Raw genomic sequence first — 26,307 nt, 5'->3', positions numbered from 1 at the left:
GCTGCATTTGATAGCTGTAGTATTAGTGTATAACTCAGTACTTGTTTGTTCTCAGTGCACAGGAATCATATTGATCTGATACAGCATGAAGTCTTACATAAGTCTTCTAACTCAGTTTTTTGAAATTTTTGGGGTCGAATACATCAACACATTGCCTTAAAAATGTATCATTCTAAAAGAAAATATTAGATAATCCAAAATTTTACAATTTCAGGAAGAAGGGGGAAGCTTTTTTCTGATTTTTAGTTTATTTATTTATTTTTTGCTTCCCCTCTCCTCCCAGCCCTAGGCCTTCACACATCCACTGCCAAAATCTCTATATTCACATATTATTGGGCTTCTGCTGGTCCACATGTGCATAGAGTAAGTAATATGTCAACTGAAAATTCAAGAATACCTGATAAACATGGCTTCTAAGACCATAACCTACTGTTACATCTGAAAAGGAGCTGTCACACACAGTGCATCTGAGTTATGTGATGTGACAATATCTCCCAAAGTGGAAGTATTGGGAGGCAACTGGTAAAATCACAGAAGTGGGAAGAATGTGACCTTCCACACCCCATCTATGAAGATTAATTAAATGTGATGTTGAAAACCTGTGGATCAAGGTTTCGGTAGTGGGGGGGGGGATGGAATAGCCAATAGTAAGGAGACAATTTGGGTTGTGACAAAAGCATAGGGGAAGGTTTAACTCTACATAGTATTCTTGATTAACCACTTTCCTCCAAAGCTTCTATTGGTATCTAAATGAAGGCATACAGGTACCTGACCAAAAAGAAAAATTAGTTCCATTGTGCAGTTTCATCTTGCATGTTTTCAATTTTTTTTTTTTAAAAAAAAATAATTATTAGATTTTCCAAAATTATAGCAAAAACCACAAAGCAGAATGACACACAAAAACAGAAAGGAAAAGAAGAAGAATACATCAACAAATGAAAGGGGGAAAAAGGAACAAAAAACAAATAAACAATAACAACAAACTTCTTCTGAGTTTCCTTGTAGTTAAAAGTAACAGCTTTCCAATATCATTATTAAACTAAAACAATTTCCAATTATAGTCCATCTTACTCACTTCTCTTAATATTCTAAATCCCATTTATTTAATTATAACTTAGTTTAATCCTAGGCCTATTTGTTTCTTTCACGTAATTCCTAATTTTTTATATTACGATATTTATTCAAATAGTCCTTAAATTTCTTCCAGTCCTCTTGAAACTCCTCTTCTTTCTGGTTGCACATTCTTCCAGTCAGGTCAGCTAGCTCCGAAAAGTTAATCATCTTCATTTGCCAATCTTCCACTGTTGGTAGTTCTTGTGTTTTCCAATTTTTAGCAAGTAATATTTGGGCGGCCGTTGTGGCATACAAAAATAATTTAACATCTTTCTTGGGCAATTCCAAACCTGTTATTCCAAGAAGAAAGGCCTTTGGTTTCTTAATAAATGTATATTTCAACATTTTTTTCAGTTCATTATAAATCATCTCCCAGAAGTCTTTCACCTTGGGACAAGTCCACCACATATGGGAAAAAGTACCTTCTTTTTCTTTACATTTCCAACAAAGGCTATCACTATTGTGATAAATCTTTGCTAGTTTTACAGGGGTCAAGTACCATCTATACATCATCTTCATAATATTTTCCTTTAACATTGTACATGCAGTGAACTTAACGCCTTTCTTCCATAGCCTCTCCCAATCCTCCATCATTATATTATGTCCCACATCTCTTGCCCAATCAATCATAACCGATTTAACTTGTTCATCCTTTGTATGCCACTCCAACAACAAATTATACATTTTAGACATATTCTTAACTTTAGTATCTAACAACTCCGTTTCCAATTTGGTTTTTTCTGTTGCAAAACCATTTCTCTTACCCATCTTATATAATTTATTAATTTGATAATATTGCAACCAATTCACTTTATCTTTAATTTGTTCAAATGGTTTTAAATTAAAACCTTCCTGATCCTCTAACAACAAATCTGAGTACCTCAACCATTTGTTTTCCATATTTAACTTTTTGGGGGCCTGTGCTTCCATTGGCGAAATCCATTTTGGTGTTTTTCTTACTAAGAGATCTTTATATCTAGTCCATGTTTTCAGATTTTCTAATGAAATATGTTGATGCTTTGTTTGGTTTTTTCCCTTTGGAATAAAAAGGTCCATCACAGTAAAGCTCTTTCAAAATAGCTTGCTAATTGAAATTATTAATGCAATAAGAAGAAGCTAATGATATCATTTTATGAAGGTCACTGACAACAGACACTGTTTAACTGTTACATTATGCCATTGAGCATCTGTTACTAATGATAAAGAGGTCTCAGCTGTGCTTCCAGATGTACTATGAGCTGTCTTCTGAGAGAGTTGCATTGATGTATTTAAATGGGTTTATTATTTACATGCTTGTCACTAGATTGAAAGGGAATTATCATCATAATGCAAGCTAGCTCACTATTTTCACCATGATTTTCCACTCCTTTTCAGAGCGCTTCAATGTTTACCTAATGCCTACACCAAATTTAGATATCTACGGAGAATGTACAATGCAGATTACACATGAAAACATCTATCTCTGGGATATACACAATGCTAAGGTGAAGCTGGTGATGTGGCCTCTCAGTTCTCTGAGAAGATATGGGCGGGACTCAACATGGTTCACTTTTGAATCTGGAAGGTAAGAGACAATTATGGAAATATAGTAAATAGATTGACTCATATGGAATAATGTTTTATTATTGCCATGGTGGGACATCAAGCATCAGTGGACACTTTTAAGAGAAGTTGTTATTTTTCTGTCTGGAATTTGATTTTTTTTTTTATTTCTTTTAATGAAAGAAGTTCTAAAGAAGTTCCAAACTTTCTTTGACTTTTCACATCAAGTATACATACCTGACAACTGAGCACCAGACTTCATGCACTTGATGAAGCAGAATTTAGTCCATGAAAGCTTGTCTTGCACCTAGTAAAAATGGAAGCGTGTCATCATGTAGGCCCTAGTGGAGGATTTGTAGTGCCTCTTCACAATCTTGGATTTGCATTAAATCAGGGAGAGGGAGGGGAATCAAACTGAAGGCAGGTTGCACAACTGCAGTGGCCATGGCATGGAAGCCCATCCCTCCACCATCCCTACCCTCACTTTACTCAAACTTCTGTTATTGTTTAAAACAGCTACTTCTCCCCCTATCATTGACCTTTCCTTTTCACTGTTCTCAAACATCTCCCTCTTCCTTTCCTTGCTGCCTCTTGTAAGAGAGATAAGGGGTCCAGAGCCCTGAAAATTCCATAGTGCCCTCACATAATGTATTTCACTCCTTGTACCATGTGTTATCTCCACCATGAAGCTCCAGATTCCGTGTTTCTATTTAAAACATATATTTCATTAGGAAGCAAATGCCCATATATTTACAGCATCCGTCAGCTGAACTTCACCTTCTCTAACTAAACAGCCTGAACTTGCCATTAAGATTCTGTTCATCTTAAAGATACAGTAGCATATATGATCATGGGGTATGTGTGCAAAGGGGGACTGCAGAGGAAGAGAGAGGAGGGGACATGGAAATTGGAGATGTCTGTGTCCAAGGGAGAGTTGAGAAAAGGAAGGAGGAAAAGGGGAATGAAGGTGAAAATGCAGGTAAAGGTAAAGGGACCCCTGACAGTTAAATCCACTCACGAACAACTCTGGGGTTGCGGTGCTCATCTCACTTTACAGGCCGAGGGAGCCGGCGTGTGTCCACTCCGCAGACAGTTTTTCCAGGTCATGTGGCCAGCATGACTAAGCTACTTCTGGTGCAATGGAACACTGACACCAGAGCAGCGCATGGAAACGCTGCTTACCTTCCTGCCGGAGTGGTACCTATTAATCTACTTGCACTTTTGGGGGTGCTTTCAAACTGCTAGGTTGGCAGGAGCTGGGACCGAGCAACGGGAGCTCACCCCATCGCAGGGATTTGAACTGCCGACCTTTTGATCAGCAAGCCCAAGGCTCAGTGGTTTAGACCACAGCGCCACCATGCAGAGGAAGGTGAAAAAAAGGAGAAAGTAGGAGGCACAGGAATGAGAGTGAAAGTAGGGGTGCGAAAAGAGCTGCAGAATATGAGGTGATGGTGGTTTAATCACAGGGTGGAATGTGAAAAGAGTGCTTAGTAGTTGCAATGTGTGGGGAAGAAGAAGCAGGAGGTTGCCATAATAAATTTGTTATAAAGTTGCAATAGGACTGCTTGTTGTTTTTGCTGCAACACAGCTACCCTCTGGGAGTTCTGACACATAAATACAGTAAATACAGAAAACTCCATTAGTCTGTGTGCTTTCCAACTTAGCAAAGGGTATTGTACTTGCCATAATAAAATGGGATGAAGCATAAGACATTTCAGGTTGATGAATAAGCAAGCATGCTTAAGTTGGCAGCAGACATAAATTCTACATGTTGTAGTTGTGGTTTTGAACACACATTATCTACGCTGACAATGCAGCAAATGTGTGTCAGTTATCCATATTTAGGGGAAGAGAGAAGAGCCGCATGCTTGTTTTGAGCCTAGAAGATGTGATGCCAAATGGTAAAAACCCCTTTCAGGCATTTAAAACATTTATAATAAACTTTTGAGGAATGCAGCATGTTGGTGGCAGATTTGACCGTCACCACAGATGCATTAATTAGAATGTCTGTGGACAACCCACGTGTCCAGCTGTGGAGTATTCTTTGCAAAGGAGCTGCAAACCCTTTTGCATCTGCATACGTAGGCCCTCTACAGACATTATAATTAACATGCTTAGGTCAGGGTCAGACTCTTCAGTCCATATTTTAAATGCCTAAAATGAGCTTTTTCAGAACATAACTGCTCAAGAGCAGGAATCAGTTCTGTTATTTGGTCTTCCCACTGAGTGTGTCTAATGGTTTCATTACTAAGAAGGGAAGGGAAGGATGATAAAAACCTAAGAATAGGCACAAGAATATAAATTGCAGTTCCCAAGCCATGAACTTTTTCGTATCGCAATTGGTGTGCCTGAAGTCAGTGTGCTTTAGCTCATAAAGATTCAGCTAAAACTTTTGTGAATGATAGAATCTGAGAAACTCGACTGTTAACATGAGCCAAAAATATTAGAGCAACCAGTAGCATAAGTAAGGGTTATCATGCTCAAGTTGAGGAATACCTACTTAAGTTTTCAAAAAAATAAAAAATAAATAAAATTTACAACAATTTGTCATAGACTTTTATCTTTCCAATTTGTCACTTTTGCTCAGGAATTGCTTGTTCAGGAATGTATTGCTTTGTTCTGGAATTTATCACATGGTAGCAGCTGTTTCAAACATTCCTGGTGTCAACAGAACTCGTTGGTGACCTTGGGGCAGTCACTCTCTCTCAGCCTAACCTACCTCACAGGGCTATGCTGAGGATTAATTGGGGTAAAGAGAACCATGTACACAACTTTGAGCTCCGTTGAGTAAAAGGTGGCATATAGAAGTAATAAATAAATAAGAATTGACTTTATCACCCATCTCTAGCAATATCTAATATGTGTCATGCTCAAAACAAACCTATAAAAAGGAATGGAGATGACTTTTTGAGATTCCTGCATTGTACCTTCCAACTCTACAATTCTGTCATTCTATAAACTAGCAGCAGCTTCAAGTGGCATTGCCACATAAACTGTGGGCATTTGCATACATCCATGCAGAGTATGTAACCAGATGCTGGTGATGAGCTTTCAGTCTGATAGCTGTCCATGGTGCTGATAAAAGGAATCTCCCAAATGATGAAAACTCTATAGTGTCAGATTTAGCTTGGCCCTGATTATGGTGTGTGTGTGTGTGTGGCTATTGTAAGTTTCTTGCTGTGGATTGCCAACTATGGTAAATTGTATAAAGTAATAGTTTTAAGTAGTACAGACAGATAAGCAAAGATTAGAGTAACCCTTCTGTTTTACCATTTAAGCAAAATGTGACATTAGCTCTAGGGATAACATTCAGGAGTAATACACAATCCTTCTTAAGCTCCAGAATCAATGTGTGAAAAGAGGCAGAGGAGACATATGTGAGCATGGGGACTTTTTTAGTCTTCAGAAGGGACCTGCTTATATGTACATAAATGTAGTAGGTTTTGTGAAACTGTTGGTTGTTGACATCCAGGATAAATGAGGATTGAAATAATGAGCCTGTCTTGCTCAGCATTAGGCTTTGGAGAGAAAGACCAAAATAACATCTTTATTTTGAGGTTTGTTGAGTGTAATTTGCTTTACATTCAAGGTCTCTTTGCTATATTAAAAACAAATGTTTCCTAGATCCGATTGAGATTGTTTATTGTGATTTGTTGCTATATTAGCTTAGGTTATTTCCTTGAATCACCTTGGTATAGAAAACAATGTTTGCTCATACACTTCGCTTGCAATGTAAAATAAATTGGAATACTGTAGAGAGAAATGCAGGGAGGATCAAGCTTTGGAACCAGGAGTTGCTATAATTTAACTGTATGGTTTTTAAAAAACAGTAAATGGCAAGAAGTAAAATTTCAAAGTCTTATTTAACAGCACTGTATCAATTATTGCTATGAATGTTTGTCAGGTAAACTCTTGAATATGGAGCTTTGGTTCAACATTTGCAGTCATGATGTTGACACACCTTGTTTTGATGACAAGCATGCCCAAACATTTTCTGTTCCATTTCATGATAGGCAAGCTTGATATTATTTCATTTCAGTGGTTCAGAGCTTGGTTTGGAGGTAGTGATACTGCTTTCAGGTGGTGGTAAATGTGTAATGTTATATGTACATCCATATGGGATAATTTGTGCATAGTTCTTCAGTTAACAAGTCCTAGTATTTCTCTCCCTCTGTCCCCTACAGAATACCCCATATGCTTGGCATCTGCTAGGTGGAAAAACTAGAGGAATGAGCAGACAGTGCTGGCTGACATCCTTAACTGGACCTCAGGGACTTAAAGGCCTAGACTGCAAAACCAGGGTCGTGAGACTGTTACGGCCCTGCTGTGATCAGCTGCTTTGGGAATTAGAGCCATGGCTAAAGGCAGGGCAGGTTGAATGATAAGTTTATGCATGACATAAAAGGATTGACTCTCCGTGGGCATCCATCTTCTGCTGTGTGCAGTCAGTATCTTGAGATTGCCACTCTTGAAAGTCAGACAGCTGCTGATATCTGATAGCACAGTTGGCATAATATATAGGGAAGTTTTTAAACGATTGCTTTTTCCATTTACCCTAGGCAGCACATCCGCAGAAGACTAATGACATATCTAGATAAGTGGTTGTACTCCTCTCTGTTATCATGTTCTGATGAAGGTTAGAAATGTTAAAAATAAATAAAAATAGATAAATTGGTTTCTTTTGCCTTATAAAGAAAAAGGAGTGGAAAGGAGTACAACATATATAATCCAGCAAAAAAGAAACTGAAACAGATGAAAAATATAAGTAATGGGAAAAGATAATCACAACTTTTTCCCCAAGGTGGACCAAGAACTAAAGATGTCATTTCAGTACCATAAACATTTAATGCAGTATGTTCACTTTTAAACTTGCTGTGTTATCATATTTACCACATTTCGTCCTACAATCCTACAGAGAAAATTTAGCGTTCAAGTTAAGCTAAATTCTGCCCTAGCATATAGCCATGCTCTGGTCTGTAGGGCCACAGGTTACAACCAGGTCACAAACAGATTGCAACTTGTGATAATTGAGCTGAAGCCAAGTAATTATGCCTGGGCAGGAGAGTGAGGATGAAAGGACAAGCCAGTCGGTAGGACCAAATAACTACCAAAGGATACAGGAACATGCCAAAGCTCAGGAAAAATGTGATACTTTGGCTTAGTGGATTCACTGTCTGGCATGAATGGGTGGTGTCAGCTAGCCAGCTGCATGCGTTGCTGCACTTAGCAGAGAAACACTCCCGGCAGCCAGCCATAAATTCCTTTCTTTATTTCCTTCTGACAAGATTACATGCAGAATAAACAAAGCGACCCCTCTCCCTCGAGACCAACAGAGCCAACGGCTCAGCCCCTTCCGTTTTCCCCTGTGACGTGGATCCCCCTCTCTCTGAAGCACCCCTTCCTCCCCAGACTCACTATCCTCTTCTCTGTCTTCTGAGGAGGACTCAGTACTGAGCAGTGGAGATCGTTCCCTGTATCCTCTAATTCTTTCCTCCCTCGCTGCCTGCAGTTCCCTGACAGGTGGTGTCAGTCTAGACCCTCTCAAATTTGCTGTATGGGTCTGAGGCCATTATAAAACTAATGTTCACTGTCATTTCCCTTTCTGTGTGGAAATGGAGTCATATGAGCTTTGTTTTGTGCATAAATTCAAGTTCAGTGTGTTGCTATTCGTATCTTAACAACTTGGGACTATTTTACCTATGAAATCACCTTACCTCGCATGTTCCCACTCAACCACTTTGATCAGTGGAATTGGCACTGCTACAGGTTCCACATAATACACGTTCTGCATTTGTAAGAACCTGATCCTTTAGTGTGGCAACACTTTGGAAGTCCCTGCCGAATGATATCAAGCAGGCGCCTTCACTCTAATCTTTTCAGTGCCTGCTAAAGACATTATTGTTTAAACAAGCCTGCCTAGATGCTTAGAAAGGTGATGCTTAGAAAGTTGATCTGAATTTTAACCTGTTTGGTATTTTAACTTTTTGTATTATAATTTTTTCTTGATAATTCTATTGTTTTATCTTTTTTGTAAACTGCTTTGAGGGTTTGTTTGTTTTTTTTACAAACAAGCAGTGTATAAATTTTATGAAATGAAATAAAACAAATTCACCCAAGAAACAAAACTCATCACTTGTTCTGGATTGATATCTGGAGTAGGTGAAATCCCTGTTTCTTGCTTCCTTACATGTTGAACTTTTGAGGTACCCTCAGTGTGGTAGACATGGAACTGTTTGCCTGGTGTTATCATATGTATGAATAATAATTTTAATAATACCCTACCCATCTGGCTGGGTTTCCCCAGCCACTCTGGGCAGCTTATGGGAAATCTAAAAACATAATAAAAACATTGCTATGGTTCTTAACCATCCTAGGATGGTTTTATTTCCTATTTGAAGTTGTAACATTGGAGGTAGATAAGTATTTTATTTCTTATCATGAGATTCTCTTCATTTTTGAAGGAATGTAATTGTCATATTTGTGGTGAGAAGGATAAGAAGGTAACAAGGATAACATTTTTTTCTTGTCCAAATAATACAATATTTTAAGACTAATATAAGCTTAATAAATGATTGCTCTAGCATAGGAAAGAAGCTCAGATTTTGGAATATGCCATTATGACTCCTGAATTTGTGCGTGTGTACTGTTATTTTGCCTTTGTTAAACAGAAGCACTAAAGCCAGGCAAGGTGTGCTAAATAATATGTATAGTTCATTCCATTGCACTGGGTTTTATAATTCTCGAGGATTAATTATCTGACAACATGTTAGTTTGCTCCACTGCTTCCATCTCTGGAAAATATGGGTGCATCATTAAAACTGTATAGATAATTAGCTTCACCAGCCTGCTTTTGTTTGTGTGTTTATATTATTATTCAGTGCAGCATGTAATATAGATAAGTTTAATACGGTTTCTTAATGAATACCTGATGGTTGGGGGGGAAGCACTCCTCAGTCTATGTTCATGTTTTATTGCAAAGGTGTTAAGTTTTTAAGGTAAACTTCATGTTTTGAAGTTGGTGGGCTCTCTGAATACTTAATTTGTTCATAAGCATGCTGTATCTACCACCACAGTCAATACTATTCCTATTGGGGGAATAGTATTGGGTATCTACCACCACAGTCAATACTATTCCTATTGGGGGAATAGTACAAATAGCACAATACTCACTGCAGAGTTGTAAATATACCCATACAAAGATTAGCTCCTATGTCCGCATCTTAATATTGTATTACATACTTCACATCCTCTCCTTACTGTAGTTGGTTTCTTTTCCATCTTCAGTTGATATTTCTGAGAGGGATTCAAGAAACCTGCCAAGTTGGCATAGTTTTTAGTTTATCCAAAGGGGGGTTTAAAGGTTAGCATCTGCCCTCTAAAAACCAGATTGGGAAATGTCAGTTCAAATTGGCTAACATCTGTCTCATGAAAACTTTCTTAGTATAACTTTAGGTTTTGTAGCTAACCCTTCAAAATAAATCTATAGAATAAGCCCATAACTATTAAAATAACAACAGTAGATAAAACCATTATTAAAACATGGGGTCATAAAATGTTAGTTTAAATAATAAGTATATTTTAAAATTTCTGTTTTGCATGGATAGAGGAGGAGTGATGTGAAGATGAAACTACCAGGCATGGAATGCCTTACCCCGGTGAAAAGGAAAACTCTTTTTCCACATTGCTTTATGTATAATATCCTGTAAAGTGCACCAGCTGATCCATTTGTACCAGCAGGTTGTTGTTGTGAAGTGCCCCTTTGAACATTCCTCATTCAGGATGGAAGGCGTTTGTGTCACTGCTCAGCTTTGTGAAAAACACCCAAGCCATGCTTGTGTTTGGAGTGGGGGGTTGGTCTACTGTTACTATGAACTTACAAAGAAAGACTGTAGAAATTGGATTTTATCCCTGAGAACAACATTATATTTTTCTGGAACACTAACAACAGAAAGTAAGCAAGACAGAAGAACCTTCCTATTGAGTAACAGAATTGATCAGCCCACAACATATATAACCAGGAGTATTCAAGATTAGGAAGGGTTGCTCCGGACAAGTACAGTTGAACTTTTCTGAGTTTTCCCTGACTCTTCATCACCTAAAAAGGAGTTTATATTGTTAGTTCCATAAACCCTAAGAATCATAGTTTTGAACAAATAGAATAGCTGTGAAACCAGCTTCCAATGGTCCTCCCACCTCTTTAAATATTGCCTCTGTCAACTTCAGCCCGATGCACTTCAAAGCAAGAGGAATTCATATACTGAAGTCCACAAACTAATGATTATGAGCAACACATCGAGTCACAAAAGCAGGACCAATATTTACTAGTGAGTTGACTCCTGAATCCAAGATACATGTTTTTAATCTTTCTTGGAAATTTCAAATGTCTATCACATGGACAGAACCCTTCTGTGAAGCAGTAGAACTTTTGGACCTTGTCAAGTACTTCTTGAGTTTAATGGATTGGAGACAGCTGAGAATGACTATATCACACCTTTTAGAGCAGACCAGACACTGAACTACTTAGATCTGTGTGTTCTCTTCATTGCCCTTTACTTACTCCATGTTCTTCCTGTTGTTAATCTTTGTTCTGTGTCATCACTGATTTACAGGTCTTCTCTACTTTTTCTATGACCTTTTTTTCACCTATAGGGCTTGTCTGCTGTCAAGATATGCTGCTTTGATTAATTGCATTTCCTGCTCAACTTTGGTTGGCTTCACTCTCATCTTTACTTGTTAACCTTTGCAAGCTTTTATTGTGAACTTTTATGTGCTTTAACCTTTTCTTTATTGACTATCTCACCCTACCAGCACAGCCTCAGTGCTCTTTGCTGTTTGGGGTGTTTTTTTTGAAAATTATTTTCCTTGTATAGCTCCTGGCTTTTTTCCTATCATTGTAGCTGTATAGCACTGGTATAATTGTATTTCCACAACAGTGTAAGTGGGAAAATTCCAACTGGAACTTTTTTTATTTTGGGTGCTCGATGACATAATGGGACTTGGAAAATTCTTTCACATGCCAATGGAGAATATGCAGGCAAATGGACTGGGGCCACAAAGCTTCCCTCTGCTAAATCTATGCTAACCTGAGTTTTTGTGGCAACATAAATCTTACCCAAACTATGAGTAATTAGAGTTTTTTCAGTTTAATCATGGTTAGCATGAACAGAGGAAGGGACAGGCAGTGTACATAGGCAAATGTCTCATGCATATATGGGTTGACTAAGATGAGGTATGATTGTCCAAACACAGTCTCACTTACAGGCAGCAATCTTCAAATGCACTTCACAGTCACTGTGGCAGCTACCCCTTCCTTCCTTCCTTCCTTCCTTCCTTCCTTCCTTCCTTCCTTCCTTTCTTGACTCAAGTGAATGGGCCAATTGCATTTTTAAAAAATATATACAAGGGCCAACAACCTGGCACATGTGCCATCCCTGTTCTATAGATATGGTAATATAGGAAGCTGATCACTCTGAAACCGAGTGGGGTGAATGATCTGGTCTTTGCCCATGGGAGAAGCTGAAATTCAATATGAAAAGCAAGGAAGGTAGGCTGGAAGTGGAACTTGATCTCCTTCTTCCAGGCACAAGTTAGACAGATAATTCTGATGTTTGAAACTGTTATCCTGAACTGCCCACCTGACTCAACAGTTTTACAGCAGTCTGTAGCTGATAGCATCAGTTTTGTTGGCCAGGACATAAAATGGTGAATGCCTGAACCTTAAAGAACTAGTTCCAGCATCAGACCATCAGTGGGAGAGCGAGAACAGACATCAACCCAGACAAATAAAGAGATGAACTCTGACATATGTTTGCCCATACTCTGTGGCCTTTTACGGTGACTCTGCTAACTCCTTGTAGGGTCCTCTTTGTAGGGTTATCATCAGCCCCTGCCTAACTGTATCATCTTCCTTGGCCAGGAACATAATAGGAATGCTGCCTTGGGCAGCAGGTGCACCATCAGCAAGGTTGCCACCAAAAAGGAAAGACCACAGGGTGTTGTCTCTTTGAGGGTGACATAAAGACCACAGACTTTATTTTTCTGCCCCTTTTAATTTTTTATCTTTATTTTTGCCACACATGTAAAGCCAAATGTGCACAAGTTAAATGCATGGATTTAAGGTTCTCAAAGCAGCTTTAATGTCAAGACTAAATTTTGCCTATGTCATTAGAAATCCATTGATCTGTTGACAGAATAATACTGTGCACCCATTGCCATAATAATTCATTAGCAATATGAATACCAGAAGAACCCAACTATGCATGTTTATTTTATCAAGGTGTTATAAAATAAATTAATTAATTTAGAACTTTTTCTAGGATGTGCGACACAGGAGAAGGGCTGTTCACCTTTCAGACAAGGGAAGGCGAGATGATCTATCAGAAAGTCCATTCTGCAACGCTGGCAATAGCTGAACAACATGAAAGATTGATGATGGAGATGGAACAAAAAGCACGGGTAAGGATCTCACTCCAATATTGCAAAAGGCATTTGCTGCATTAGGAAGGGAGTAATTGTGAAATTAATAAAAACAAAATCAGACTTCTTTAAGAAACTTAATACCCATGGATACATTAACATGATAATGAAAAATGGATTATGACATTAGTTATTTTAGGCCATATGTTCCCTCAGAGTCTATATTTAATACATGGAGTTAGCCCTGATAGATAGATGGAACACCCATCAAGGTGTTATTTTTCTGAATGTGGTGTCCATGTGTGTATGCCTTTATACATCCTCTTTACCCTAATGCCAAACATTAACCATGCCACATTGCAAGCTGCTTTTGAAGCTTCCCAAGTTTAAATAGTAGTTGGATTGTGGTATGACCTTTTTTTAAAGGAACAAGATGTGCTCTTTTCTGGAGCATGGCCAGTGATGTTATTCCATGAACAATATTTGCTCTCAAGAATTCCAGTATATGCTCTTCTGTTTGGTAGATCAGGCCTGCCTTTAAGGAAGCAAAACCAATGAAGCTTATTATAAAGGCACCGTAAAGGTTAATAAATGTCATTCGTACAGTGGTCAGAAGACTACATTTGCTTAGGTGCCACAAAATATCTCCACCCCCCCCCCCTTTTTAACTTACCTTGTTTAGCAACATAAATATTTGACTGTTAATATACACATGAACAAACTCTGGTTTTTATTCATTTTTTTAAAAACCACATTTTGAGAGCATATTATTATGGGGAAAACTTTGAAGTTATGAAGAATTTCCATCATAGCATTCTAAATCACTTTGTCCTTTGCTTAGGCCACTTTCTTTTGTGCAACAGGCAGCCTTGCAGCAAATTGAGAACATGCAATGTTTCTATGGTTGACTCACACAGGCTTTTTCCTTCCTACTAACTTGAACTGAGTGCATTAATTTTTAGGCAACAAGATGTTCAAAGGAAGAGCCTGTTTAGGGGACAACCAATATTCTCAATACATTTGATTTATTTTAGTTTTCCTTTTTCATTTTAGGATATTATTTAAAAGGACCATGATAGAAGAATAATATATATCAAACACTGATTTCAAGTTCACTTACTTACAATATTTAACTCTTCTCACCAGAAGAGTTCTGTTTCAAGTAAAATGTTTTGCCCAGCACCTTTCAAGATCTATACTTGCCCGCTTTCAGCTGAGCTTTAATATATTTCTGAATTCCACAATGTTGGAAAATATGCTCTGAAAGGACACTCTAGAAACTTACTGTGAGTCATGTGGTTCAAGTTAGCATTTGCATCTTCAGCGTTTGTCCATATCTACCCCCCACCTTTTATAGGAGGGCAAACTCAAACTTAACATTAGTAACTTGTCTTGTTCATATTCGTAAGGATATTCACATTAATTGTGGGAAAACCTAGGATGCACCAGGACTGAAATAATGTTCTTTTTAAAAGTATGGAATCTCAGTATTATGAATAAAATTACATGTTACATCTATGTAAAGAAAGGCTAGCAAGTTTAGAAATGCATGGAGGTGGTTTATAAGTAAATGGAATTCTAAACAATCTGACATTAAAGATAAACCTTCCTCCCCCTAGGATTTTGGGTTATAATGGCAGAATGCAATTCATTTGTTTTACCTTTGAACCAGGGCCACAGTTGTGGCCCAATTGTACTCAGTATTTATTTATCAACAGTATATGGGTTTTTTTATTTCCTATATTTATCTTATCTTTATCTTCAGATGTCACTTATTGTGTAATTTGGTGAATAATTTTTATTTATTTATTTAAAAGACAGTTGAGTCAAGCAATTGAGAGTGCAGGCAATCTATTCTTTGGTTTGTTAGCTCATCTGATGTTCTAGTGTCTTGTCTTTAGGGTTCCTATCCCAATTACATGAACTGCAGATTAATTTATTTTAAATGGAGGCTGAGATCCTTAGTGAGGGTTGCAGGCAACACAAAAGTGTCTTTTGTGCTACAGTAGAAAGCTGCATGGAACACACTTGTTCTGTGTTCCCTATTTCTGACCTAAGGCTTCCTCTTGATGTGATAAAAACTGAAGGAGCCACTAGGGAAAGCACTGGGCTAAGATGATTATATTTTCAGGAAACATAGGCCTGCCTTGAAGCCCTTTCTCCTTCTCTTTGAAGATTTGAAGCTGACCAGAGTTAATGCTCTCTGAACATGCTCAATAATGCTCTCCGAACATGCTCAATTTCTCCCCCCCCCCCCCAAAAAAAATATATGAAGCCCTGGATATTTAGACTACAATCCTATACTCTGGGAATCAGGCACATTGAACTCAATGGGGTTGAAAAGACATGCATTGGATTGTCCTGTTTAAATAGAACAACAACAAAAAGAAGTCCGTTGTAAGAGAAGAATAGATTATATGGGGAGTGAATATTTGTCACTGTCACCCCATACTGCAACTTTTATGTTTGTATCTCCTCAGTTAACTTCATGACTGGCTTGTAATGAAAGATGTTTGTTCCAGCAAGCATTCACACTGTCAGAATCCATTTCCATATAAGTGGCTAAAGGGCAAGTTTCCAATGAGATGGAGTGGCTGAGAGGGCAGTCCCATTGCGCAGTTTGTAATTCAGATGGAATCACATCGACAAGATAGCATGAGCTCTTAACTTCTCTCTCTCTCTCTTCCTTTTCCTCATAGTTGTCTTCTTTGTAACTGGCTTTGTTCCTGTTGTGTGGAATAATAGCAGAAATTGTAGTAATGTTAGGTTTGAAAGGAAGCCTGCTGTTTCCCCCCTGTAAAATCTGCTATCAGATAATTTCTGCAATGTTCTCCACAAATGCCCAACTCTTGTCTATGTGTACTACATAATTTGTGAGAAGGAAAACATGTGTGAAGTGGTTCTCTCCATGGTTCCAGGTACATCTTTTATTCTGAAACACAATGGCACAATGACACTGTTATAAGGATTGTAGAATTAAAAAATGAGCAATGTTCCTTTTAAGAAGCATATACCGATACTAGCCTAACATCTATGGACTGAAAAGGACTTAATTATTTCACCATGTAGGTGTAAAATTTAGGGCAATAATATGGTGTATCCATTATTAAAACCATGGCAAGGGAAGGCAGGTATTTCTAACTCATTTTGCCAACTTCCACTCCTAAGCTTATGTAGTTTCTTTAATGTAGTACTGTTTCTTTAAAAGTATACGATTAATTAACATGCTACTGTCACTTTAAATAGAATTTATTTTACTAAGCCAGTTTTTCAGAAGCAGTTCGTTAACCTATTAAAACTCTTTTGCCAGATGACCTTATTTGCTCCACTCCAATTAGGCCTCAACAAGGCAACAAGGACTCTTGTTGAAGTTTCAACCCTTACTAACCTATTGAAGTGCAGGCCTGTTTTTGTTAGAATATTCATCTGGTTCTCCTTCCAGACATCAGACCCTCACATTCCAAACTGCCTCTCACTTCTTGTCCCTTGGTGCTTATACATAGGTTTTCCCTTTGTCCCTTTAACCTGAACTGGCCACCAACCCACCCTGCATTCTTTTCAGATCCTCTTTGTCTGCTGTCGTCTTCTTGTGACTATCCACCATGATTACTAAGCACCAACCAACATAGACTCCCTAACAAGCATGGATGGACTCCTGGCCAACCAGCACTCAACTATATGTTCCGTTCTGGCACCTCTAGTTCAGGCTCAGCCAACCACAGTGTCTAACTGAATATTCTAAACTTGCAACCACGTATCAGAAAAAGCATATTTTCTATTCTCCTTTTGCATACTGAGAGTCCAATCTCCAACCCCACCTCAACTCTCAGTTAAGGTCCCTCAGTGACAGTTAAACCAACTGTCACTTGTCCAGACAGAAAACTTTTTCCCCGTTACAATAAAAACAGCAGAATGCTTTAAAGCGCCATTCAATTAATCAGGATTCCTTCATAAAGCTCATGGAACCTATGTTCAGAATATTGAAGGTGCACTTCATTGAACTAAAGACAGTCAAAGTCCAATGTGCAAACATTATTTCTGTGGCCAGGTACAAGTCAGTGGAATCTGTCGTATGCAAATGGGAGCCAGAGACATAGGTGACTTTTATCTCCCCTTTTTCTGTGGCATGGGTTTTCTGGTTTCCTTCTCTGAATAACCACAACTGAGGCATTTAGGCAGACACATTCCAGGCCATATGCAAGCTTTTCCATTTATATTGTGTCTAGATCTTAATCTACGATGACATTCTTCCACAACTCTTGTTGTCAGAAGTATGCCACAGCAACAGTATATCTGACAGCATAGCTACACCAAATCAAAAAGTAACAACTCAAGCATTAGTTCCAACATTTCCTGTCTAGTACCATGCTGTTATGTTTTTGTGTGTAAACCAAAACCCATTGTGTAAATACGTGTAACTAGTCTAGCCTAATTTAATAGGGCAGGGAATTGTTGCTGGTCAGATTTGGTTCTGAGACAGAATTCCCTCTTTCTCAAGATAAAGTCTTCCGCAGCTTCTTTTGAAGGTTCTTAGAAGATTTTGTTTTTCTTTCTTAGAAAAGGGTCTTTTGATCTCACATAACATTTAGATAATGTGTGAGATCAAATAGCCTTTTTCCCAGAGAAAAATGCAGCTCTTAAAACTTCAAAAGCCATACTGGAGGTTGAGGTACTTTTTACTCATTTGAAGTGAAACCCAAAGGGCATCCATGAGCTGCACTCCCAGTACTCCTGTACTTTACAGTACTCTCAATACAGGCTCTAATAAAAACTTGCAAGTGAGGTAAGCTACGTGAAAACATGTTGCAATAAAGAAATACAAATTGATACCCATAAAACTGCATCATTAGATACATTTTTTTCCATTGGCAGAAATGGTGTATTGTGCTTGTTTGCATATCTTTCTTCTTGCTGAAAATAAAATATTGAAAAATGAAGAGGCAACATATATTTCAAAATTTTATGTTTGGATTTTTATCATATGTAAGAAATGGAAACTTTTCAGGGTTGCTTGAACCAAAAGTAGTGGTCCAGTTCAACTCTGCATCCAGGCTGCTCCTAGGACACATGCTGCCTTCTTTTAAAAGTAAGGTTCACAAGATCAGCTGTTGAGCAGATTGGGGGTGGATTTGAGGTGGACTCATCTCAGAAAAAGATCATTATTGAAACTGAAAAAATAGCATAAGAAAAAGGCAAGCAAAACGGCAGTGATTGCTGCTGGTGCATCTTCCCTATGAGGAATATCTGGAGTGTTTGGGACTCTTAGTTCCAGAGAAAGAAAAAGACAATAAGGTAGAATAATAGAATTGCAGAGCTGGAAGGGAAGGGACCACACCCTGTATGCAGGAATCCTTTGCTCAACATGGGACTCAAAACCCACAACCCTTAGATTATGAATCTTATGACTGACCTACTGTATCCCAGTACTGTAGATCAGGAAAACTTTTTCTTCCACTCCCATTGTGTTAGAACTGTCAGTCATTCCTTGAAGCTGATTGGCTGTAATTAAGACAAAATAAAATACTTCACCCAGTGCATGCATATGGAATTAATGACCACAAAGTGGTCCCTTCAAATGGTCACTGCCTGAGATAGGTTTAAAAGAGAATTAAGAGTTAGAAAAACCCATGGAGGATAGATCTGCCAGTGGCTTTTAGACATGAGGTTCCGCTTAAAGGTCTTAAGTTCAGAGGCTGTGTGCCACTGCATTCCAGTTTGCAAGGGGCAGCAGGGTGGGACTGCTATGCTGCTATTGTTGCTGCTGTTGTTGTTTTATTGAATTTATATGCCATCCTATACCTGCAGTGGTTCACCCTTAGTCTGATCTAGCAGAGTAAGCAGAGTTGTTTCTTTGTTTTATGGGCGTATACCTCACTCTTCAACAAGTTCCAAATATGGCTTTTAAAATGGGTTAAAAATGCAGTAGAACATATTAAAACACCACAGTTTCAAAGAGTAAATGAAAAGCAGCATGCAGAAATAAAACAGGTCAGATTTATTTAAAAAATAATAAAAAGGAGCTTGCCTGTCAACAGAATGATTTCAGAGTTTAGTGTGTCCCCTTCCCAATTTCATTCCTCATTCCTCATCCAGGAACTGGTTTGACTGAGATGACTTGACTTAAATTCTGCCTCAAATGAAATAGGCTCATTCAGATTACAACTGAAATGTTTTTGTTTTGTTTTGTTTTGATTTTGATAAATACATTAAGTTAGGATTTAATTTGGAAGGGGGGGTTAAATGTTAAAAAAAAAGCAACATACAGTTTTGCTGAAGTGTTGAATGGAGCTGCATCAGATATCGTAATGCAAGAGAGTTGCGACTACAAACAAATTGTTTTCTCCAGACTAGTAATTTTATGGGAATCTAATAGGATCACTCTGGAGTAAGTATGTTGTTTGTGGAAATTATTTGTGTAATTATAAATATATCATCAAGGGAAATCAACAAGAATATCTCTAAATTTGCAGCAATTCCATACTCGTTAATGTAGTATTTTGTGTGGACAGAAATGGGAAGGCAGGGAAGGAACACATTGTTGTGATGTTCAGAGTGTGCTGTACTGCGTGTCCCTTTCTGACATGTCCCTGTTGTCCTTTAATCATTATACAATAGCCGCAGTACAGGGGCCACATGAGAATTAATGCTGTTTTTCTGAATCATTACCTTCTAATGAGATTGCTGCTTGCAAACCCATGAACTCTGCACAGAACACTGCCTCTCAGAGCAGCTGGTTCCCAGTTCTGTTCAGCCCTATTCCCCAATCTGACCAAGTCTGATGGGGGCGGGGAGTTTTTTTCTTGTGACACCAAAAGAGTTGTCAAAGTGTTTTACTTCCACTCAGGATTTCACTTGCAATTTTGGAAGCAGCTTCATATGGATTCATCTGAAATATATTTCAATGTACTTTCCTCCTGTGTTTCAGTGGACTCTCTTCGTTACTGCTGTAAACAATAAAAAGTAGTTAACTATGAGTAAAGTATACTTAATTCACAACACTGTGTGTGATTATAGTGGTTTGAAACATGTAACACTGATGTGAACTGGGCAATAGAATTTATAACATTTTATTCATCTTTCAAGCTCCAGACCAGTTTGACTGAACCTATGACATTACCCAAGTCAATCTCGCTTCCTCGTAGTGCATACTGGCATCACATCACTAGGCAGAACAGCGTGGGAGAAATCTACAGTTTACAAGGTAAGATGCTTGAATATTAAAATGGTATGTCCATTAGATTCTCTCACATTGAGCAAAACTCATGCAAATTGTTTTCATCTGCATTGGCGGTTTTCTCTCCATTTCAGTTACTAAGGTTTGTCATCAGACTCAGTAGGGATGGTGAGATATGCTTCCTCCTCACTCACCACTTTTAATAAAGAAAACACACACCTTCTTCTTCTAATGGTGTATATTATTACCAGAAATATTGCATAGGTTGAGAAGTCAATTTGACAGTTCAGCTTTTAAACGGAATATATGTATAATGTGTGGCTTCTCGGTATCTAATGAGGAAGGGTTGTATGGAATTTCTCAGAGGAAACAATTTGCAGTTAGAGAAGATTTGATTTTGTTTAAACTGGCACATTCCCCATACATTTTGGCCATTTCCCAGTGAAAAATAAATAGGCAATTACTGCAGTGCCTTGTCAAGTATAGAAGGAAAGGTTCTGTATGCAGGAGACGTATCTTTGACAAAAGCCTATTGCTAGTCTAGGAGTTGTACATTTGGCTGGTGGGAATGGTCTTCTGCAAGCAACTAGGCAAAAGAAACACTGCTAACTCTTCCAGGTTTACTTGCTACTCTTTGGGAATGAGGCATGTAGTAGCCAGCTACTGGACCACAATACCTCAAGGATTGCTTCTCTCCATATGAGCCTACCCAGGCCCAGAGATCATCCTCTGAGGCCCTTCTTCATTGGAATGCTTGAAAAGTCATTAAGAAATATATTGAATTCACCACTGTGTTGGTTGGACAGTAATCTGCTCTCAGTTGATTCCTGGGTTCACTCGTCAAAAGAAGGGTGCCCTATATACACAGTAACATCAATAATTCCTTCAAAAATAACAGGTTCATGACTTTCTGGCGTGGTGATTTGACTTGATGGTAGAACAATTGAGGCTTCAGTGTCCTCAAACCTGGTTTAAAAATTCACATTGTGAATGATTACTTATTCGTGATGAATTTTTTAAAAAACAGTCTCCAAATTGTCCCTAAGCTCTTGGCCCTGTATGACAGTGTTGTGATTCGTGTAACAGTTGATGAAAATCTGTTCTCCAAAAAGGAATCAGGAAGGGAGTGCATGATCCCATGGTATGCTAAATATTCAGGAGTGTTATATCTGCACAGGGATATAAAGAGAATGTCACCGATAAACCTTTCATAGAATAATAGCTTCCATGTAATTTCACAAATTGGTTATGTCAACACAGAATTTAGTACTTTGCTCTGTTAATGTACATGGTTGTAATATATATATATTTTAAAAAACAACCATTGGATAAAAACCCACTCTGCAAGACAGTTTGGAGACTATGATCAGTTACTGGCAATTCATGAAATACTCAATTTAATCAGTCAGTTTGTTTACATTCTGTGTGCTTTCATGTGACTAGGCAAATCACTATTGTTCATGCACATTCTTTGTTCAATTCACATGAACTATGACAACGTACATATATATATGCTGAATATATGTTTATGCAGTCAATTTTTAAACCAGGGACTGGTTTCAGAAAATATAGGACATATGGGTTATGTTGCCCAAAGGAGTACTTAACTGTTTTTGATAGTGTAGTAGTGTTGTTTTTAAAAGTATGTTTGTTTCCCTTTGAAAAATATTTTTTCCGTTAAATTAAGCTCAGCAGGTGGCCAGCTTGTGAAATTGTTCAAAAGACAGCATTTATGTGTATGGTAAAGCATGTGGTTTTATACCATGAATTCAACTGATCATGTAACCCGCTGCATTTCTTTAGAACAGGCTCCTAAAGTAAACACACTATGTGAGCATCAAGGCAAGTTAAATTGTTTCATTTTCTTTTCTCTGTAACTCATTTGAAATAAAACAATATTTCCATTTGGTGAAGAGGAATGATATGCTGATTCCTTGGTTTGAAAATTGGCCAAGATGAATAATTTAGGCTGCAATCCTATATATATTTACCTGGGACTATGCCCCATTGATCTGTAAAATACACAAATCCTCTTTCATACTGTGTGTGTGTGTGTGTGTGTAAGTAAAGGAATGAAGCTCAAACTGATGATGAAAGGATTTAAGAGTCTTGGCACAAGGAAGTGAATAAATATATCATAATGACACAGAAACACTAACAGGCCTAGCTCACCACTTGTATGTGCCAACACCAGATATTTTATTATCCATTACATCAATCATGTAATTGCAACTTTTTTTCTGCACAAGAAATTGTTCAAATCCAGCCCCAAAATTTGCATAAGTGCAATACATAGGCATGTAATACATTTTTTTCAATGGATAAATCTGTTAACTTGCCTTTTCTAGACAGGTTTAGGAGTTTTCCTGCAAACATTGAATGCATCATTGAGGTGCACTTGAATAATAATTAACCAGCTTGCATGCTATTTTCTTAAATGAGTGTAGTAACAAGCAGAAATAACCTTTCTCCATAGTTACCTACCTAGCTAGCTAGCTTTTCCACTCACTTGTCAGAGCCATTCAATTTCCCCCTGTGTGTTTGAAATCTGGTTGACTTTCTATGGCAGTACAATCATTTAGAATGCCAAAGTCAATGGGGGTAAGGGAAACTACCACCCATAGCCTGCTTTGGCACCTCTTTTCTTAATGAATGACTCTAAAATTTAATGTTTTGAATGGAAAAAATAAAACAGAATGTGGATTTCTTTGGAGAAATAAATAAAAACTACTTCATAGCCATATCATAAATCTGATATCCAAGCCAAATTTCCTTCATGCTATTTGTATTGATTAGAGTACAGCTTAAACCCTTTACTCCGATATTTATCAATAGAAATGTTTAATGAAATTAATACTTTAGGTCCAGCCTTAAAGTTTTTTATGCAAACAGTGCCACCAGGCAATTTAATTGCCTCATATTTACTTAAGTGCTGATGCTATGACGTTCTGCCAATTCTGTTCAGCTGGCTTAGCTCTATCTAGCTGAGACAGGATGAGGGAGTTACAGTGGTGTATCTCTGGCTAAGCCAGGGTTGGGGGGACATATATCAGTACCACCTTGGTGAGCTGGGAATCTGCTGGCTGAGCTAGAGATCCACCACATCCTTACTTGTTCATCCCTGTGGATCTATGTTTAGGATCACACCCTTAGTTTTTAATTTCTGCTCTTCAAGCTGTTAGTTGCATTACTAAGACCTTTTCTTGTATTTTTGTAATTATTTCTGAAATTGATCATTTTGAAATCTGCTACCAATGCATGTAAGTGTTAATATAAGTTTCATTGTTGAATAAAATAAAATCTAAGGTTTTAATGATTTCACCCAAGTACAAAATACAAAGGAGAATGAATACTCACTGCAAAATCATGACTTGATTTTTCTTTATTTTTTTAAAAACCATTCCATTACAAAACATTAAAAAACTTGCCTGAGTCATTCTGTTCAGTCCTCGTGTAGGCTAATCCTGTGGGCATTTCCTTTGCGCATCTGTAGTTCTCTGCAAATTAAAGTATGTTAACAGAATTGCAGGGGCATTCATCATTTTGGCATATCCACTGTGTGTTCATATTCACAGAAACTGCTAAATTTATTCCTTCATCCTACTGTGACTCTGAAACAATATAAAATGTTTCAGTATGGTTGCTTTTGGGCATTATGATATACCATGGTTCATTGTGATGGGCACATGTTTTCTTTTCCCCACCCCACTTCTTGGAAGGAAGGCTTCAGATACTTCTGTTTCTATTCTTAGGTGAGCACAGCGTGCCGTTTCATTTGAACCTTTGAATGTAACTATGATTTCTTTGAAACAAGTTAACACCAAACCTCAAGTCAGGCATAGGCAAACTCGGCCCTCCAGATGTTTTGGGACTACAACAGTGGTCAGGGATGATCAGCGGCGTAGCGTGGGTTGTCAGCACCCGGGGCGAGGCAAGTAATTTGTGCCTCCTAACCCGGGGCAAGGCAAGTAATTTGCGCCCCCTAACCCGGGGCAAGGCAAGTAATTTGTGCCCCCTAACCCGGGGCAAGGCAAGTAATTTGCGCCCCTAACCCAGTGGGCTCGACGGCTCGACGGCTCCTTGGCGACGGCGCCTACATGCTCTTTCTTCCCTGGCAAGAGCCCCGCGTCCTGGCGGTGGCGTGTGCGTGTGTGTGGCTGGACTGGCTCTGGGGATTTAATCCATCGGGAAAGCCGCTCTTCCTCACCTTGCCGCTGGGAGAGCAGGGGCTCCGTCTGCTGCACGCTGCCCCCCTTCGCCGCCTCCTCCTTCCCTTCCCCGCCCTCTCCTCTTTCCCCTCCCCTCCCCCCGGCGGGCTCAGCACTCAGGGAGCCGCCACTAGTAGAGGCAGCAGCCGCAGCAGCACAGCCACCTCCACTCCACTCTCCCAAAGCAGCAGCAGCAGCGAGGCTTCTCTTTCCCCCGCGCTCTCCCGGAGCTGCCTCTTTTCTTTCCTTTTTTTCCTTTCTCCAAGGCTTTTCGCTTTCTCTCCTTAATTGATTCCCCCTCCACACCGCGGCATTTCCTGGCTGCTCCCCCCCTTCCCCTCTCTCTCCTCCTCGCTCTGCTTGCCCTGCCCTGCCCTGCCCTGCCCTGCCCTGCCCTGCCCTGCCCTGCCCTGCCCTGCCCTGCCCTGCCAGAGGGCGCCCTGAGGAGACTCCGCTCTCCTTTTTGACCAGGCGAGGTGGAAAAAAGGGGGGGAAATCTCTTCCCGCCCCCTCGCCAGACTCCCTGCTCGGCTCGGCTCGGCTCGGCTCGGCTCACTACCCAGGCTAGTGGAGAGAGAGCCACAATTACCATAAAGCTCCTCTCCCTCCGCGTCGCCAAGCTGTCAAAGCCTGGCAGCAGCGGCAACGGCAGCAGCAGGCGCAGCCAGACCCCCACCAGCCAGCCAGTCCGCCCGCCCGCCCGGCTTCCTCTCCTTTTTTCGCCCGCGGCAGAAGGCTTCGCTCTCCCCCTTCTGCAACCTCCTCACCAAGCCGAGCGAGCGCGGGCTCCCTAACCCGTGGATTTTAGTAGGGGCAGAGAGCTGCTAGTGCGAGCGTGCCCCCCCATGTTGCGCCCGGTGCGGCCGGCCCCCCCTGCACCCCCACGCTACGCCACTGGGGATGATGGGAGTTGTAGTCCTAAAACATCTGGAGAGCAGAGTTTGCCTATGCCTGCCTTAAGTCATGAAACTAGTTTGTCTTGACAAATCATAGTGAAAGTTTAGGGAATACATCTTTCATAATAGTCTATGCTGAGTGACTTCCAGCTGCTCAATCTCATGCCCTTGCCTCACAGGATTTTTTTTTTGGGGGGGGGTCTCCTCAGGTTTCTCTAGCCACTTAGTGAACAAGAGGATTCTGGACTTAGTGGTCCAGCAGACTTTTGTTTTTAGGTTTTTACATGCACTTCCTGGTATCTTATCATAATATCGTCACTAGACAGCACATCAAAATGTGTTGTATAAAGTCTTTCTTTGCTTCACATGGTCTGGTAATGCTATTCCGCATATTCCAGAGGACAGTAAGATACAGAAATGCAGAGTGAGACTTTACAGGTTATATAATATACTTTTCAGCAACAGTAACAAAAAAGGATTCCTTAGATTCAACCTCCCACTCCACGCACTCACACTGCTATCACTAGTGGTACATCAGCAACCCTGCCTTGCATGGCTGCACCAGTTGGGAGATGGTTCAGCAACTGGACCTAATGCCATTGTACGACAGTCGTGTGACCAGCTTCAGATCAGAGGCAGATTTAGGCAGTGTGACTGGTTCCACTGCAGTGGGGCACCAGGTATAGGTGACACCGCAGGGCATCACTACTATGACACAGTAAATTGAGCAGAAAGGAATGTGAGAGGCAGGGGTGCCAAATTTTGGCCACGCAAAGGGTCTGCTGAAATTTGAAACCAGAGTCCAGCCCTGTTCAGATCCAATAGATCTCAGGCCAGCTAGACCCTCCCTCTCCCCAGAATGCCCTGTTTAAGGCCTTCCATGGTTGCTGCCAGTGCGCATCTCACTTGTGGCACTCCCCACACCACACCACTCACATTTGGCAGGTGGAAGGGGGAG

The 26,307-nt window shown here is 39.5% G+C and overlaps 1 protein-coding gene and 1 long non-coding RNA gene across 3 annotated transcripts in view; both read left to right on the top strand.

Annotated features, from left to right (window-relative positions):
* The window catches only part of LOC307219674, a 586,866-nt gene that overhangs the window by 393,679 nt on the left and 166,880 nt on the right, over window positions 1-26,307 (top strand). The window lies entirely within an intron of this gene.
* Window positions 1-26,307, top strand: part of DOK6 (docking protein 6) — a 181,391-nt gene that overhangs the window by 119,226 nt on the left and 35,858 nt on the right. For both annotated transcript variants that reach the window (XR_013840470.1, XM_079982984.1), the window contains exons 5-7: window positions 2,488-2,677; window positions 12,972-13,110; window positions 20,155-20,272. Coding sequence is in view for 1 of the 2 variants with exons in the window: in XM_079982984.1 (XP_079839110.1) it covers window positions 2,488-2,677; window positions 12,972-13,110; window positions 20,155-20,272 (447 nt within the window). In the remaining variant the exon portion in view is untranslated. The remainder of the gene's footprint in view (window positions 1-2,487; window positions 2,678-12,971; window positions 13,111-20,154; window positions 20,273-26,307) is intronic.

The sequence above is a fragment of the Podarcis cretensis genome (genome assembly GCF_951804945.1).
Source record: "Podarcis cretensis genome assembly, chromosome: 7".
NCBI classification, from domain to species: domain Eukaryota; kingdom Metazoa; phylum Chordata; class Lepidosauria; order Squamata; family Lacertidae; genus Podarcis; species Podarcis cretensis.
The sequence above is the reverse complement of the archived record's forward strand: the minus strand, read 5'-3'. Positions and strand labels throughout refer to the sequence as shown.